Source organism: Piliocolobus tephrosceles, chromosome 5, assembly GCF_002776525.5.
Source record: "Piliocolobus tephrosceles isolate RC106 chromosome 5, ASM277652v3, whole genome shotgun sequence".
NCBI classification, from domain to species: domain Eukaryota; kingdom Metazoa; phylum Chordata; class Mammalia; order Primates; family Cercopithecidae; genus Piliocolobus; species Piliocolobus tephrosceles.
The window spans coordinates 142,078,646-142,096,768 of NC_045438.1; the positions used below are offsets into that span (position 1 = coordinate 142,078,646).

Genomic DNA, 18,123 nt, shown 5'->3' on the forward strand with positions numbered 1-18,123 from the left:
TCTTGTGGTCTAGGACCTCAAAACACACTTTCTGGGATTGCAAGTCAATGATCAAAGTTCCTAAGGCTAAGATGTGACTGCGGCTAGTGGAATTTAATTATATTGCAACAGTTTGAATTTAGACTGTGTGGCATCTGGTTGAGAACTCAGGCTGGTCGCTTCTGGATCATGCATTTTCTGTTTCTTCTTGGTGATAAGACCTAATTTTCTTAGGTACAGCAACGTGCTGTTTCATCTCATAGATAGCAGAGGCCAAGGGACTAAGTTGGAACCAGTGGTTTGTAGGTGACAGTTGTGGTCTTGTGCTTCTCCCAGAGAGCCTTCAAAGGATGGACCAAAATAGCTGGGAGTGTGAGCGTACACTCTCCCTACTTCCGCTTCCTCTTGCCTACAATGTAGACTTTTGACCTGGAGGTGCAGCAGCCCTCCTGGGACCATGAGGCAACCTTGAAGTTGGAAGCCACATGTAGAGACAGCAGAGAATGAAGTCAGAAGCAGTCTGGGGCATGAATGACATCTCTGAGGTGCCAGATCAGCCCTGGACTGCCACCACCTGAATTCATTTTACATGAAAACAAAATACAAAAAAAACAAAAAAACCCTTGTCTTGTTTAGGCCAGTGGTATTTCTGGTCTCTGTTATCAGGAGCAGAAGTACAAATTTTTTTCCTCTCCCTTTTTCCTCCTCAACAGTTTATCATAAAACTTCTAAAACATATAGCAAAGGTGAAAGAATTTTCAGTGAATACCAATTACCTACCATATAAATTGTATTGATAGAGCTAATATTTTATAAACTTTCTTACTTTATTATAATATTCCATATCACTATTAATTCCCTATCCATCCATTATCCTTATTTATTTGTTCATTTGCTTCTTTTTTTTTTTTTTTTTTTTTTTTTTGAGATGGAGTCTTGCTGTGTCTCTCAGGCCAGCATGCAGTGGCATGCTGTTGGCTCACTGTAATGTCTGCCTCACAGTTTCAAGCGATTCTCCTACCTCAGCCTCCCGAGTAGCTGGGATCACAGGCACCTGCCACCATACTCAGCTAATTTTTGTATTTTTAGTAGATGGGGTTTTGCCATGTTGGCCAGGCTGGTCTCGAACTCCTGACCTCGGGTGATCTGCCTGCCTCTGCCTCCCAAAGTGCTGGGTTTTCAGGTGTGAGCTACTGCACCTCATTTACTTATTTTTAAATCCATAGTCTATCAGAAGCTGTGTTGCTTGAAATTATGTCAGTGAGAACGATCACCCACCCTTGCCTGAAGGATCCAAATCACTTTGACACAAAGAAGCAGCTGAGGTGCTAAACTTCAGATTAGGAGTTTCTGGGCCCAATAATTCATATCGCTCAAGTTTGTAATTTCCAAAGTATCAGGCTCCTTGCTCCATTTCTCATACAGTTCTTCACTCAGAACTCTGGGAAAGAAGTCTTGGGAAAGAAATGGATGTGAAATGGGGCAGAAATGAATTCAGTGACTCAACAAAGTTTTACTGAGAATCTATCATCTAGTAGGTCTCAGGCACTGAAGTTCAAAATTAGTGAGTAGAGGTTGCATAATGGAGTGGATAAGAGCACTAATTCTCAAGCCAGGTGGCCTGCATGACCTTGAGCCAGTTACCTAACTTCTCTGTGCCCCAGTTTCCCTATCTGTAAAATAAGGACAGTAACAGTACCTGACTTTTAGAGTTGCTGTTGTGAGGATGGAATGAGATAATGCATATAGTTTGGTAACAACAGTGTATCAAAAACAGTAAGTCACAAGAATGTATGCTTAGTAAAATTGTACTCAGCTCTCCTTCAAGACCTAGGCCCTTGATGCTATCTTCTCTTTGTCTTTTACAAGACCTAGTGCAGTGTCCTGCATGCAATAGGTGTGGCAAAAAGCCAAGAAATCTGTCTCCTTTATTTAGTTAGTCTCATCAACAAATGTCCATTTCTCATGGTTATTATGCCACTTCTTGTTGCCATTAAGAACTCTCATGAACACACATTTTCTTTATGCTGTGTCTAGATACCTGTCAGCACATCCAAGGCACACTGCCTTACTGTGTACTGTCGCTAGGTTTTGTTTTGTTTTCTATCTTTATCTGTTCTCATTCACAACTCATTAGCCCTGGAATCCAAAGCCAGTTAACTAATTACTCAAGGTCTCTGTTCATTTGTCTGTAGGGTGGAAATGAGATCTGTTCCATAAGTTATTTAAGGAACAGTTAGCACAGGCCCTGCAAGTAGTAACCCTCGATGAATTTCATTGCCTTCCTTTCTGAAAGGTTCAATTCTGATCCCTGCATTGATGACTCCTAAATCCACTTCCCCTGGAGATAACATCAACAGATGTCTGCTGTGGAGTTGGACTTTTAGTGTGAAGATGAAGGGAAAATCTCCAAAAAGTTTGACATGAGAAAATATGTACATTTGAAATATAAGTGAGGTAGGTGCGGGGAAAATGGGAGGTAGGGGGTGCCATTTACATTGTATTCTATGGGATGATGCCTGCTGGGGTTGCACAATATATCCTGTCCTCATTGGTGGGCCAGATGTTAGGAGATAGGGAGACCAGGAAGGAAGCTACTGTGACACTCTAGGCAAGAAGTGATGACTGCTTGGAGATGGGGGATAGGAGACTTTATTGATTACTAACATTAATACTAGGAAATACTTACATAGAACCTGCTATGATGCTGGTATTGTGCTTAGAGATTTACACATATTAATAAGACTCACAACAACCCTAAGAGGTAGAAACCTTATTTCCCACATTTAATAGATATAAAATCTGAGGTCCAGAGAGGTTAAATAACTCCCCAAGGTCACATGAGTAATTTCTTTCTAAGCTGGGCTTTGAGTTCAGGCTGTCTCACTCCAGAGTCTGTGCTCAAACCACTGAGCTGGACTACTAAAAGGAAGTACAAATAGCAGGACTTGGCTATCAGTCAGATGAGGTGGGTAAAAGAGAGCAAGAGAAGGCTAAAATGACTCTTAGGTGGTGTCGCTCATTCAGATAATAATGGGTAGGCAGGGCTGATGGGAATTTAGTTTTGGACACACTCATTGTGAGATGCTAGTGGGCACTGAGTTCAGGGAATGTGTGGGGCTGGAGACAGAAATGCAAGTGCCGGTGGGGTCTGGTTATGGGGTAGAGCTTTGAAAACGAATTAGACCTTGCAAGAGCATATGTGGTATGAAAAGAGAAGCCGGGACCAAAGCCTACGGAATTTCAGCAGTTCTGGAGCAAGTGGAGCAAGAACTCTGAGAAGGATCTCCCTAGGAGTAGGGAAAGACCAAGAAGAGAGCCCTGGGGATTGATGAGGCAGATACCACCTAGGCAGGAACACCTACTCAGGCAGGTCTATGAAGAACTCAGGGTTGTCCAGAAAGAAAGGGCAGAAGTGTACAATGACAAGCAAGGCGCAGTGTCTCACAACTATAATCCCAGCACTGTGGGAGGCTAAGGCAGGAGGATCGCTTGAGCCCAGGAGATCAAGGCAGCACTCAGCTATGATCACACCACTGAACTCTAGCCTGGGTGATGGAGCAAAATCCTGTCTCTCTAAAAAGGAAAGCACAGGGGTGGCAGGGGAAAATAGAAATGTATAACGGATTTAATAGTTGGGAAACCATTAGAAACTGATAGAAACAATGCTTATGGGCCGAGAGTAGTGGCTCTCTCCTATAATGTAGCACTTTAGGAGACTGAGGCGGGCAGGTCACCTAAGGTCAGGAGTTCAAGACCAGTCAGGCCAACATGGCAAAACCCTGATCTACTAAAAGCACAAAAATTAGCTGGGCATGGTAGCACAGGCCTGTAATCCCAGCTACTCAGGAGGCTGAGTCAGGGGAATTGCTTGAACCTAGGAGGCAGAAGTTGCAGTGAATCAAGATCACGCTGCTGCACTCCAGCCCGGACAACAGAGCAAGAGACTGTCTCAAAAAAAAAAAAAAAAAGAAAAAAAAGAAAAGAAAAGAAAAGAAAAAGAAAAGAAAGAAAAAACAATGTTTTTGGTGTGGTACAGCAGTGGCCATCATCATGGCAGACAGTGTCTGATGGCCATGTATGTGTTCTCTTTCTGAGACTTTGCTTGTATGGAAGTAGAGACCTAGAGAGAGGCTAGCACGGTTGTATTGCCCAGGGAAAGGGGAAGCAGGGCAGGGAGAACCTTGAGCTTCTTATATGGTGTAGCCGACAGAGTCTGGAGTGGACCCCTTATGATTACTTTTTTTGCAGTTTGCAGCCTGTACTTTCCCTGAGTTTGAGCTGAACCTGTGGCTTGCTGCTAACCAATAAAATATGGCAAAACTGATGGGATGTCCCTTCGATGACTACATTATGTAGTGTAAGACTCTGTCTTGCTAGCTGACCCACTCTAGAGGCTCTATCTTCCTAGCTGGCTACGAAGAGGAAAGGAGTCATCATGGGAAATCTACACAGCAGGGAGCTGAGGAGGCCTGTAGGAGCTGAGAGCAGCCTCCAGCTTCAGCCTGCAAGGAGTTGGGGCTTTCAGTCCTACAACTGTAAAGAAATGAACTCTGTTAACAACCTGAGTGATCTGAAAAGAGGACTCTCCCACAGTCGAGGCTCTAGATGAGGCTACGGCCTGGCCAACACCTTGACTTTTGCTCTGTGAAGTTCTGAGCAGAGAAACTCACTAAGTTCTGCCTGGACTTCTGACCCATAGAAACTAAAATGATAAATATGTGCTGTTTTAAACCACTAAGTTTGTGGTAATTTGTTATGCAGCAATAGATCACTAATGCATTAAAGTGAAACAGGCAGTGGCAGCAAACATGAAGATAAAGAAGATAAAGAGAATAACTTCTGTTTACAGCCCTGACCTGTTGCCTGGACTACATATTTATTATTGACTGGCCTACTCTACATCTCCACAGGGGTCTCTAGTAAGCTCCTCCACCTGAACATATCCCAAACTGACCTTTGGATTCTATGCTGGCTCCTCCCCTGGCCTCCAAAACCTGCTTCTCCTTCAGTTTCCTCATCTCAGTAAGTGGCAACTCCATCTGTGCAGTTTTTTTGGACCAAAACCTGTGGTCACCCTTGATGGCCTCCTTTTTCACACCCCACCCATAAGTTTATCAGCAAAGCTTTTTTACTCTGTCTTGAAAATAAATCCAGCATCATAACATTTTCATGGCTCCTCCCTGGTACAAGTCATCTGCATCTTTCCCCTGGATCACTGCAGTAGCTCCCAGCTGGGTCTTCAGGCCTCCATCCACCAGCACTACCCACAGCCCATATCAGTCTAGCATGTGAAGTAACTTCTTAAAACATAAGTAAGTCCAGTCCTTTTTCTGCTCAACCTTCCTGTGGCTCCCCTCTCAGAGGTAAAGCCCAGGTCAGCATGATGACTTTCAAAGCCATACGTGATCTGGCCCTCAACCCCCTCTGGCTTTGTCACCTCCTATTCTCCTGGTTACCCTGTGTGCTCTGCCAACCCAAGCCTCATTACTGTTCTTCACACAAACCACAGTGCTTCTGACTCTGTGCTCTGGCACTGCTGTTCTCTCAACTCAGAATGTTTTTCTCCGAGGTATTCTGTGCCTCACTCCTATTGCTGATTACCACCCCTTTAGAAGTTGTGATTTCCTATATTCCTTCCCGGATTTATTTATCTCCTGATCAGTTATCATCATCCAACACACCATATATGTTACTACTTATTTTGTTTTCTGTCTGTCTTCTACAACCATAAGGAATGGGACTTTATGCTTTGTGCACTTCTCTGCCCCCAGTACCAGGAACACTGATTGGCATGTAGTTAGTACTCATTGATTTTTGTTGAATGAATGAATGAACTAAACACAGAAGTCCTAAGGGAAACTGGAGAGTGAGGGTCCAGGGTGTGGATGGAGAATTAGCCTGACACAGGGGAAAGGATACCTGCTTCTTAAATCAGAGAAATAGATGAGGAGGGGCAGGAGCAGGTCAGGGCAGCAGCAGGAAATTTGGAATCTCCTCCTTCTATTTTCTCTCTGAGGTTGAGGGAGCCCTAATGAATGTCATTAGTGCCCCTCCAAAGGACACCCTAGGGATCTATCTTTATCCTTCGCCATGTGAACAAGTCTACGGGCCCTCACCACACACCAGTATGCTGGGGTGTTGATCTTAGATTTCCCAGCCTGCAGAATTGCAAGAAATAAATTTCTGTTGTTTACAAACTATTCAGTCTTGGTGGAATTTTTGTTATAGCTGCCCACATAGACTAAGACATACACATAAACATAAACAACCTTGCTTTCCATCTTTACAAATAGGTATTGAAAAAAATCACTCCTGATTCTTTCAATATTGTGTCTAACTACAGTAATAAAATTTTTGATTATTTAAAATTTTTCAGTCCAATTGGATTACTGAATTGTCTAAAACCTAAAATACTACCATTCAAGCCAGAATTTTAGATGCCTGATTGTATTAGTCAGGGTTCTCCAGAGAGACAAACCAATACGATATAGATATAGATATAGATATAGATATAGATATAGATATAGATATAGATATAGATACACATACAGATATAGATATAGATACAGATTTATGAGCAGGCATTTATTAAGGAAATTGACTCATGTGAATAGAGAGGCTAAGAAATCACACAACAGCGCGTCTATAGGCTGGAGACCCTGGGATGCTGGTAGCACGGCTCATTGGAAGTCAGAAAGCCTCACAGCCAGGGAAGATGATTGTGTAACTCTCAGTCCAAAGCCAAAGGCCTGAGAACCCAGGGACTCCTGGTACAGGTCCCAAAGTTCAAAGGCCAGAGAGCCAGGAGTTCTGATGTCCAAGGGCAGAAGAAGAAGAGTGTCTCAGCTCCGGAGGAGAGAAGAATTTGCCTTTCCTCTGCCTTTTGGTTTTATTGGGCCCCCAGCCAATTGGAGGAGAATTTCCTACTGACTCACATGCCAATCTCTTCTGGAAACACACTCACAGACACACCCAGAAATAATGTTGTACCAGTTGTCTAGGTATTCCTTAATCTAGTCAAGGTGACATCTAAAATTAACCAGCACATGGATTAACTTCCAGGATCCACTATTCTAGTTTCCAAATGTGGTCCTGGGATTCCTAGCGCGAACTCTGACGTACTCTTAAGGAGTCCCCAATGTTAGTACTATTTTCACAATAATAATAATGAAACATTGATCGTTTTTCATCTCATTATTTCAGTAGGGTGCAGTAAAGGTTTTTTGAGCCAATATGACCTATGATATACCAATAGGTTTAATACAAAGGCAGATATGAGAACACAAACATCTTCTATTAAGCCAGACATTAGATTTGGAAAAAGTGAACCAGTGTCACACTTCTTGTTCTTTTATTTGGACACAATAGATTGCTTTTTCACAAAACATCCTATTTATATTAACCTATAATTGATTTATTCATGCTATTTTAATATGAATTAAAAGATAACATTTTAAATTTTTGTTTCAATGTCAAATGCCATAAATATTAACAAATATTAACCCAAATAAACAAAAGCTCTGTAAGGTCCTCAATAATTTCTAAGTGTCTAAAGACATAGTTAGATCAGGAAGTTTGAAGCCACTGGTGTCCCCATTGAATCTGAATGCTGACCTAGACCAGGTCCAGTACTTCCCTGCTCGACCAGGACCTCAAACCTCAACCACACTCAGGGACTAAGTACTTACTCCTTGTTTATTGCAGGGACACGTGAGCCAAACCACATCCACATGAGTCCATGTTCTTCATTCATCTTTGTCCCAGGTCCAGGCCTGTGGGTGTATGCTGTGGAAATCCTGGGGTTGGGTGGAAATGAGCCATCATCTCCCAGGACCCTTTAGCTGTTATGGTGGGACTTAGCCATCCTTACAACTTTGGTGCCTCCCAGCTCTCTGGTTCCACTTCCTCTATCTCGGACCTGCATATCTGGTTCCCTCTATCCCCTGGTGGTCCTGTGGATTCCTCTATCCTCTCTCATCCTGGCAAATCCTGTTGGCCTCATTCCAAGTCCACAGCATCTGGTGCCAACTGGCATCTTGGGCTCAATGTGGTCATCCTGATGTTCAGCAGCAGATTCGCTGCCCAACAGCTTCTCACACTTTCTTCTTGGCTGGGAGCTAAGAAACAACTAGTTCCCTATGCCTGGATCCCATCCCATAATTACAAGCAAAGGAACTGCTAAAGCCACAGCCTAGTGAGGAGGAGAAAGCTGGGGCTGAGGGCTGCAGTGGGTGTGAAAAGGCAGCTGGAAGCTGTTCTCTTATGTGACCAGAGGGGAGGAGGGCGTGTCTTCCACCAACAACATTGTGCAGTGGCTGCTGAGATGGCCAGGGCTTATCTGCATGGCTGTGAGTCCAGGGAATTCATTCTATAGGCTCTGCTGCGTCCCCACTCTGTGAAGTGTCAGGCCCTCTTCAGGCACTGTGACCCCATTTGCTCCTGTGAGGGCAGGGCAGATGAAGATGGGGCTGTCATCAGACCCTATCCTGAAGAAGGGCCTCACAGGCATGGAAAATGCTGAACGGGGACACGTGTAGATGTGTGATCTGTCCCTCATGTTGTAGAAGGAGACATCTCCAGCTTCATAGTCCAGGAAGATGGCCACCCGGCAAAGGGACTCCTTCAAAGGGAGAATCCTATCAGGGGAGGACAGGGCCCGGTATTGGTTTCCAAACATCTCCAGGGTCCAGAAGCCATTCTGAGGAATCAGCAGGACCTCCCCTTTCCTCTCAACACTGTCTCTACAGACCCCCACAGTCCACACCATCACGTTTTCCACCTCCACCTCCCAGTAATGTTTCCCTGAGGTGAAGCTCTCCCATCCCAGGACACAAGGCTGACTGTCGAATCTCTCTGGGTTGTCAGGCACTCTCTGCCTGTAGGGGCCCCGTCTCACACTTCTCCGGTCCTCTGACAGGAAGAGCTCGGGATGAGCGGTGTCTGGATCCAGGACCACATCAGCTGCAGAGGAAGTCTCAGGTTTAGGCCTGGGGTCTCAGGAACCCTGGGGATTGTGTGGTTCCTGGTCCCCAGAGAGGTCTCAGAAAGCTGCAGGGGGTTCCCCATGTAGTGGCTGTTTCCATGAAGGTCCCCTGATCCCAGGCAGCTCATACCCTGAGAATTACTGAAGCTGCACTTCTATCTCTCCAGAGACAGAAGCAGCACCCCCAGGTTGAGAAGAATTGTGGCTCTATGAATTCCAGAGAGTTTAGGAAATGAACCAAAATTAGTGGTTCCCAGTTTTTCTCAGCATTCTAAGCTCTGATCCGTTTTCTATTCAGGACATGTGATCTCTGGGACTTTTTTAGTTAGAAACTTTCCAACTTTGCTTAAACCATCACAGAAGCTTTATCTCCTGTTGTTCCCCCACACTCCTCTCAATGATCAATTAAGTGAGTCTCTCATTACACACTGTCCTAGGTGGTGAAGGACTTCCTTCAGGTTGTTTTAATAGGTGACAACTGATTTAAGTGACTGACAAGGGCACCCTTCAAAGGATAAAGAGAATAAATGTGTACAAAAGAAAACCTGGTGCATAAGGGGCGTGTGGGCAAAGTTAGGGAAGAAATACTTCAATCCAGTTTTGCTTTAACAACATGCGTCTGACGTCTACCAGGATGACTTCTCCCATACAGGAAATGCAGGAGCTGAGCATTCTGCAAACCTCTACCATCTGCATGTATTCTTACTTATTCAGTCTACCTTTCTACTGCATTACAATGATTTTCTCCTTTCCACAAGTTGATATGTCTGATTGTGACAAGTTGTGATTGTGTCCCAAAATGACAGTGGCAATTTTGAAACTCACCAAAGAGGAAAGGTCCATGGGCCCTGGTATCTGGTAAAGCTTGGATTCTTTGGTGCTGACAGACAGAGGTGCCGAATCACAAGATGAGAAGAACTCACTGAAAGTGGGTGATTGGTTTCTCTGTGCTCTCCCACTCACCCTCCCACTCACCTAAATCCCCTCCCCTGGCAGACTACATGCAGAATGTCAGTGCTCTCTTAGAAGCAGAAAGGTATTTCTGACCGCCTATTTGCACACCATTGCATCAGGCTTATTGGAGAGCCTTATGGCCTCTTCCTCACATGGGTCTTCAACTGTGCACAGTCTATACCATCCCCAGGATATAAATTGCTAAGACAGCATTATCTTCTTTCAAATTGATCCAGAATCAATGAGCAATAACTTCCAAAATGTAACTCTTGGGGAGGCTACTATGCATGGGAAACCTTTGGTAAACATGCATTAAGTTATTCCAAAAGAGAAAGGGTCCTGGGACGTAAACTGCAGGGTTCATTAAGAGCTGCTGGGATTCCCTGACAGAAGAGCCACGATGCATCATTGCTGGGACACTGCTGATGAATTGACCCCACTTCCCTATTGTCCCCACCTCGCCCTGGGTCCCTTGCTCATCTTGTCTAATGAGTCCCGTTAGCTAGCTGGTGGGGAGAAAGCTGAGATCTGAGGGAACATCAGGGGCACTCACCAGCATGTAAGAATGTTCTTCTCCATCCTGCAAGGGACAGACAGAGGTGAATGTCATGAGATGCTGCTAAGTAAGCAGAACACAAATTGTACATGGAGTAGTTCAGGAAAGGCTAAACTTACGCAATTCTTCTTGAAGGTGCTCTGAAAAACAAACAGAAACAAAATCATGTCTTCAATAGAAGAGCTAAAAGAAATTGAGCTTGTATTAAACAAAGTAGGAACCGTCCTTTCTATGAACACTAACATCACCCTTCCCTTATGCCTAGGGAACAGTCAGAAACCAGCAATGATGTATGATCAGATGGCTGGGGAGTATCAGTACATTGTTAGATTTTTGTCTGAACTTTTGTTCAGCCATGTAGTGCTGCATATAGCCAGGTGAATGAATGCAATGTGTGCAGCATGGAAGAAAGAAAGCTCTGAATGATTACTTCTTATGACATGAGAGTTCCAAGCCCTTGTTGCTGCTGCTGTGCATTTCCTCTCTCTTCCCCAAGACGGTACCTGTGAGAGCTGTGGCCTTTCTATGACAGTCAATTGTCCTCCTATTTAACTTTTTTAAATTTCTTTCTATTTTTCCATACTTTCTTCCAAATTCCTTACGTGCAATTTCTTTTTCCTCTTGTTCAACTTCCTTTTCCCCTGACAGAATCTTTTTTTCCCTTTGAAGTTTCTTGATGCAACAGATGCTCACAGCCATGAAGATGATGAAAAGAGCCAGGATGACAGCCATGGACATCATCCAGGGAGATGTGGTCAGGATGACAGCCAGGGCCACCATCCACGGAGATGTGCTGGGCATAAAGGATTCTGAAAAGGCAGCCAGAAAAGTCCACTTAGTTTGAAATAGAACATCCGGGTGAGAGTGCCCCTAAGAGCACATCTGAAGAGAGCTCCTCAGCCACCTGCTCTGTTGGCTTCTCCCCCAGAAACCTCAGATGGAGAAAGCAATGCTGGCTTAACACTGGCTAACACCTCAGTGACTGCCAGGGCTGGGCCGAGAAGGGGGCAAAGCAGAAACATCTGGAGTCACCATGGAAAGGACCAGGGTGCATAAAGCTAACCAGCCATGCTGAGTCAGCAGAGCCATCACCCCCGCCTCAAGCCACCATCACTCTTGCCTGGAATACTAGAACGTCCTCCTTCTTGTTCTGCCCTATTCTGTAATCTGTTCTCAGCAGAGCAGCCCAAGTGAGATCATGTTAATTATTTGCTCAAAACCTTCCAATGCTTCCCATGTCACTCACTCTAAAAGCCAAGGCCTGTTTGTGGCCTGTGCTGCCATATATAACGTAGTTGCATCACCTCTGTGAATTCATCTCCCCCAACTTCCTGAACTCACTCCATTTCAGCCACGCCAGCATCACCTCCTGGGAGTCCTGGAAACTGCCAGACATGCTCTTTCCTCATGCCCTTTGCATATGCTCTACCTGTACCTTGGCTGCTCAGTCCTTAAGCATCTGATGGTTCCTTGCCTTGATTGCTCAATTTCCATCTTTACAGTGAAGTCTTCCCTGACCACCTTGTTAATAATTATGATGCCTCACACTCCTGGAACTCTCTATTTTCTCTTTGCTTAATTTTTCCTACATGACATCACCATGTGATGGAATATATAGATAATTATTTATTTAATCACTTGTTTCAATTATTTCATATCTTGCCCTCTCTCTCTCTCCCTTTTTTGCTTTTTCTTTTTAAGACAGAGTCTCACTCTGTCGCCCAGGCTGGAGTGCAGTAGCGTGATCTCGGCTCACGCTCTGCCGCCCAGGTTCAAGCGATTCTCCTGCTCAGCCTCCCAAGCAGCAGGGATTACAGGCGCCTGCTACTGCACTCGGCTAATTTTTGTAGTTTTGGTAGAGATGGTGTTTCACCATCTTGGCCAGGCTGGTCTTGAACTCCTGAACTTGTGATCCACCCGCCTTGGCCTCCCAAAGTGCTGGGATTGCAGACATGAGCCATTGTGCCCGGCTGCTGTCTCTCTCTAGAATATGACCTCCTTGAGGATAGAAATTTTGATATATTTTGTTCAATTATTGACCCTTGGTAGCCAGTACAGTCTTAAACATAAGAAATGTTTGTTGAACATTTGTTGAATACATTTATGAATGTCTGTTGATAGGGAATTTCCCAAGCTCTGTCCTTTGGGAAGTCCCATAGGCAGGAAGGGATGGCAGCCTACAGGAATGCCAAGTGTAGACAGTCACCCACCCACACTACTCTCCATGTTTGATGGTTGTCCTTAATATTTTACAATTGTTGCAGCATAAAGACCTAATCAAGAGAAAAAAGACCAGGTTTACCCTCAGAGAAGAGGTTCCTACTCTTGTGTTTTGGGACTCTTTGAATCTTCCTTTGTGAGGAGGGGAGAGGCCTCAACTCAGCTGCAGCCTCCAGCTCCTCAGAACCCAGGACCATTCCACCCACACTACTGCCCCCATCCCCGCTCTGGGCTCTTTCTGTGTGCTGAGGATCCTGCATACACTTGATAGGTCTCAGAGGGCAGAGAACTAACCTGGAATAAAAATGACAGTTTCCTTCTCCTGGCCGAGCAGGGTGTTGTTGACAGAGCAGGATACATTCCTCACAGACTTGTCTCTGATGATCACAGCTGTGGTGACCATGAAGAGGCCGTCTGCATCAGCGATGGAAACCTCCTTCAGGGTGGGCACAATCTCACTGTAGGGGTCCCTCCACACTGTGAGGGGCTCTGGGTACCACCCTTTAGATATGCACTCCAGCCAAATGCTCCCATCCTCTCGGGCCTTGATTTCAATGAGGGGCTTAGAGCCAAGGCCTGGAGAGGGAGAAGTGCTCAGTCAAAAGGCAGTGGTGTCTTAGCCCCTACTGTACCTTGAAGGATGGATGCTAGAAAGACCCTTGGTTTTGGAGAACATCAGGAAACCAATATGCAAAATAAATTGTGAGATCTCTAAGAGAAAGGATCACATTGCACACTTTTCTTTATGCTTCACCTGAAGGCCCCATCACAGCACCAAGCATCTATCTGTCTGCTATAAATGCTTGCTGTGCGATTTATTCTGGCAAAGACTAATTTTCTCACTCCCAGGAGGGTGTGTCCAAATTCTCAACAGGCAGGTTGAGAATTTCACTTTCTGTCCTGGGATGACTTCTCTGCAGACCTCAGTTTCCTGAAGCTGTAAAATAATACACTGATGACAGAAACCTACCAGGTTGGCAGAATCCTTTTTTTTCTTTTTTTTTCTTTCTTTTTTTTTGTAGAGATGGAGTTTTGCCATGTTGCCCAGGCTGGTCTCAAACTCCAGAGCTAAGGCAATTCACCTGACTTGACCTCTCGAAGTGCTGGGATTACAGGCATGAGCCATCATGCTCAGCCTTGGCTAAATCTTAAGAAACTTTTTGAACCAAAGTCACAGACACTTCTGTCTAGTTCAGGGCCTCACATCATGGCTATCTACCTCCATAGGAGGTGATGGTTTTTAGGAGAATGGACCGAGCTAGGTGGCAAAGCCAACTCTTATTCTAATTCACAGTTGTTTACCTCCCAGAGGTTCCACCCAATAGAGAATTTTCCTATAGTTCTTTGAGAACATCAATGTATTAGAAATATCTGGATGCCCCTGGGATCTTAAGATAACCCTATCGCCTCCTTAATGTCAGAGATCATCACCAAAAATCCTAATAATTCAGGCTCATCCTAAATATATTCTATCTTTACTAGAATCTTCAATGAAAGAGAATACCCGGAGTGAGAGAGCTGCAAAAGCATGGTCCTGGGAGACCCTTCAGCCATGTGTGACCATCCAAACTTCTCCTGAATAATTCCTTTGTAAGTCTCCCAACAAATTATATTAAAGAAAGAAAATTAAAGCAGTCACTTAAGCCTGGTGCTTTCTGCTCTGTTTAATTTTTGTCAGGAGAAAAAAACTAGTTGTGCATTTGAAGGCTCACACAGAAATCTTGAATTAGGAAAGAAATTAAAATACCACAGCAAACTGGAAAACAAACTCCTACAAAACATTCCATGGTTTCAATACGGGTAACATGACACAGTAGATTTAAGGGAACGATCGGCCACCAACCAATCCAACAAGCAGAATACAATAAGCAAGCAAACAAAAAGTCCTACAGCAACCCAATTCAGACTGGGGAAGGTCAGGACAGGATTGGTTTTACAGAGAAAGAGTAGTGGGTCCCTGCCACACAGAAACCATTCATTACTGGGTAACACTGCAGTGCTGCTGTGAACACAGTCACGACAATGGGTCAAGAAGCCCTCCTTCCACAATGTTCTGTTTTAATCAGATGTAAGGTTGCCTTTGCGAGTAGCAAAGATGGGGTCTCCTACCTGTTATGATTTGGGGCCTCCTGGGAAGAACCCAATTTCCTAGTCCTTGCCTCCATAGGTCTGATGGACTGAAATGCCACCATGAATTATTCTGCAATTTAAAGGCTTTTTCAGTCCTGAAATATACCTTTTAAAGCAAAATACACTAACCCCAAGACTGAAGTAATCACTCAGTGTCACTTTAACAAACTCCCAGAAATCCCAGTTTAAGTGCATTTCTATGCTGAAGCCTTGCCAATTTTTTTCCCAGCTAAATTCTTAGTCTTTCTCTGTGGAGTTAGCAGGAATTACACATAATTTTGCTTCTGTATTTAGTTGCACTTTAATAAAACCACCTATTTACATGTAAGTCACTCTCTCTGCAATCAGTATTTCAGGAAAGAAGAAATTGTCAAGACTAATATTTACCGAAAAATAAGATTTCATGTCATAGTTCTCTGGGCAGTTCTTATTGATTCTGATTGCCCCAGGACAATTTTTGACAGTGTCTCCTTTCACTCTCAGAAGTGCACAGTTCAATGCCAAGGCAGGCATAAGACTTTCTTTTCCGAAATTAAATATTTTCCCCTGCTCATGGCCTCAGCTGAGGAATGAGCGTGCTTCTGAAGAAGTGAAGCCCAGGCCGGGCGTGGTGGCGCACGCCAGTAATCCTAGCACTTTGGGAGACCAAGGCAGGTGGATCACAAGGTCAGGAGTTTGAGACCAGCCTGGCCAACATGGTGAAACCCCATCTCACTAAAAAAATGCAAAAATTAGCCGGGCATGGTAGCGCATGCCTGTAATCTCAGCTACTCAGGAGGCTGAGGCAGGAGAATTGCTTGAACCCAGGAGGTGGAGGTTGCAGTGAGCCGAGATCGCACTACTGTACTCCAGCCTGGGCAACATAGCAAGACTCTGTCTTGAAAAAAAAGAGAAGTGAAACCCATAGCTTAGCAGAGCAAACCCATTCATGTGGCCTTTGTGCAGGAAAAGCCACTCTCTCTGTGAAAGGGGACTCCAGATAGAAATCCGTTGGTCTGCAATGGGCCAGAAGTTAGGAGACATACTTTCCCCAAAAGGTACACTGTGCCAAAGTAACAAAGCAAATTAAGAGATGCACCTGCCACCACGAGGCGCAGGATGGCCTCATCGTAGGACCTGCCTTCTTGGAAGTAACAGTGGTAGATGCCATTCTCCTGGGCTGTGATGTTGTGTATGACCAGGGCCACGCTGCCCCTGCTCATGTCTTTGCTCACAAAGGTGGTTCTTCCTCGGTACTCCTCCATCTGCTCCTCTGTTCTCTCTCTCCCACCTTTATACACAAACACTGAGGGGGAGAACTGAGACCGGAACCACCGCACCTCCATGTCCTCAGCATTTTTCTCAGGTGACAGATGGCAGCATAACATAGTGTTTTCTCCCACCATGGCCAGGATGGGACTAGCTGGCCCCACGACAGTAAACTGGGCTGTTCAACAAAGGGGCAGAATCAGACAAGGACACCAGTTATCACATCTTTAAGGCAAAAAAAAAAAAAAAAAAAAAAAAAAAATTCCAGGGACAAAAGGAAGCAGATATTCCAAGGCCACAGGGGTTCTTGGGCTGAGAACCCTTCTGGGGACCAGTAGCTGTGGCCGGTCGGCAGCATCCACCACTGGGAGCAGTAACTATTGAGGCTGCTCCTGCTTCATGAAGGAAATATTGGGGAGCCCGCCCTGGGCACCCTGTGCCACTGAGATTTTCCTCCATTCTGCAATCTAGCACTGTGCCCGAGTGTAGTGTAAACTTGAACTGTCCATTAGGGTGGTGTTAACAGTTAGTTAACACTTAGTGTTAAAAATTAGTGTTAACTATCCACTAGATGTTTAAGTTCCAATTGAAATGAACTCTTAAGTGTAAAACACATACAGATTATAAAGATTTAAAATTTCAAAATGTCAAATATCTCATTGGTAATAGTTTCTATTAACTAAGCATTTAAATATTGATATTTGATTATATGAAACAAAATATATTATTAAAATTTATTTCAAGTACGTTTTTAACTTTTAAAATAAAAAGTAGACTAGGCACAGGGTCTTGTGCCTGTAATCGCAGATATTTGCGAGGCCAAAGTGGGAGGATCCTTAACAGCTAGAAGTTTGAGACCTGCCTGGGCAAATAGTGAGACCCTGTCTTTACAAAAAATAAAACTTGAAGTTGAGTGTGGTGGCCCTTGTTTGTACTCTCTGCTACTTGGGAGGCTGAGATTGGGAGGATCCCTTGAGCCCAGGAGTTCCAGGTTACAGTGAGTTATGATCTCATTCGCCATCTGCTTCATTCCAGCCTGGCGACAGAGCAATACACTGTCTCTTAAATAAATAAACAAATAAATAAAAAGTTAAAAAAAATGTTTTGAAAATTTGCACTTGTATATGCACTTGACCTTTGTGTCTCACTGTGTTTCTTTTGGACAGTGCTGGTATAAATTCAGTGAACATGTTCAGAATGAAGGATAAGTCAACAACCCCACAGTCCTTCCTTCTTTCCCTTTGCAGACTACAGGGTTGATGTTCCTTTCTGAGAGGTGACAGCAGTAAGTGGCACACAACCCTACCTGAGACCAGTGCACACAGGCTGAGAAGGAGGAGGAGGAGGGAGGATGGCAGGGAGAAGTGCAGGGCAGCAGCTGGTTCCATGAGCACCCAGGGCAGGCAGGGACCACAGGCCTAGGGTTACAGAGGAGGAAAATCAGCCTAGGAGTCTTGGTACCTAGGTGCTGGTTGAGTCCAGCCTCTCCTGTCACTCAAGTAAGTCTCATCGGTGCCCCAGCTTCTGGGAGTCGCTTGCATATCTCAGGGCTCAGGTATCTCCCGAGAGAGGGATTCCTTAAACATTCCATGAGGTAAACCATCAATGCAAAGATCAAGGGGGCCGATTTCCACCTTCCTCAGCTCACTTCTCTGGCCAGAGTCCGGTTTCTTTAGTTGTCCCTAGATTCTTTCACACCCTCCTCCCTCCACTTCCCCGTCCCCGAGACCCAGGTCGGGACACTCGAGGTAAAGCCAGGAGAGGCCGCGCCTCCCCACCAGTGGGCTTTCTCTCTCCCAGGACCCCCTCTCCTGTCCACAGCAGATCCCGCTCCCCGCACCTACCGCCCCCACCCCGGAGCTGTAGCGCTTCCCCTCCCTTTCCTACCTTCTAGAATTAACCTCTGTTTTCTTTTCCCCTGTGATCCTCACATGACGATTTTCCGATACAACTCACCCATGGGCACAGTCACCATCAGGCAACAAAGCATTCCAAAGAGAAGACAAAAGTTTTGTTCACCTTCCATTAATCGCGATGTTTGGAGTTGCGG

At 44.8% G+C, this 18,123-nt stretch overlaps 1 protein-coding gene across 7 annotated transcripts; it reads right to left on the reverse strand.

Moving 5' to 3' along the window:
- Window positions 1–6,413: 6,413 nt before the first annotated feature.
- On the reverse strand, window positions 6,414–18,123 carry BTN2A2 (butyrophilin subfamily 2 member A2). Of its 7 annotated transcripts, none has more exons than XR_003306585.1 (9): window positions 17,380–17,650; window positions 15,904–16,251; window positions 12,990–13,271; window positions 11,078–11,284; window positions 10,595–10,615; window positions 10,473–10,499; window positions 9,791–9,845; window positions 8,879–8,943; window positions 8,548–8,618 (listed from the first exon to the last, which is right to left on the reverse strand). XR_003306585.1 is itself a non-coding variant. In XM_023209680.2 (8 exons), exons 2-8 carry the CDS (start codon window positions 17,459–17,461, stop codon window positions 8,351–8,353), a joined length of 1,560 nt encoding a protein of 519 aa, XP_023065448.2. In that variant the 5' UTR covers window positions 17,462–17,491; window positions 18,093–18,123; the 3' UTR covers window positions 6,414–8,350. The 7 variants fall into 7 exon arrangements, 5 of the variants coding, with proteins under 5 accessions (XP_023065448.2, XP_023065447.2, XP_026302377.1 ...); XR_003306584.1 differs by having other exon boundaries at window positions 9,791–9,887; XM_023209680.2 differs by lacking the exon at window positions 9,791–9,845 and adding an exon at window positions 18,093–18,123 and having other exon boundaries at window positions 6,414–8,943; window positions 17,380–17,491.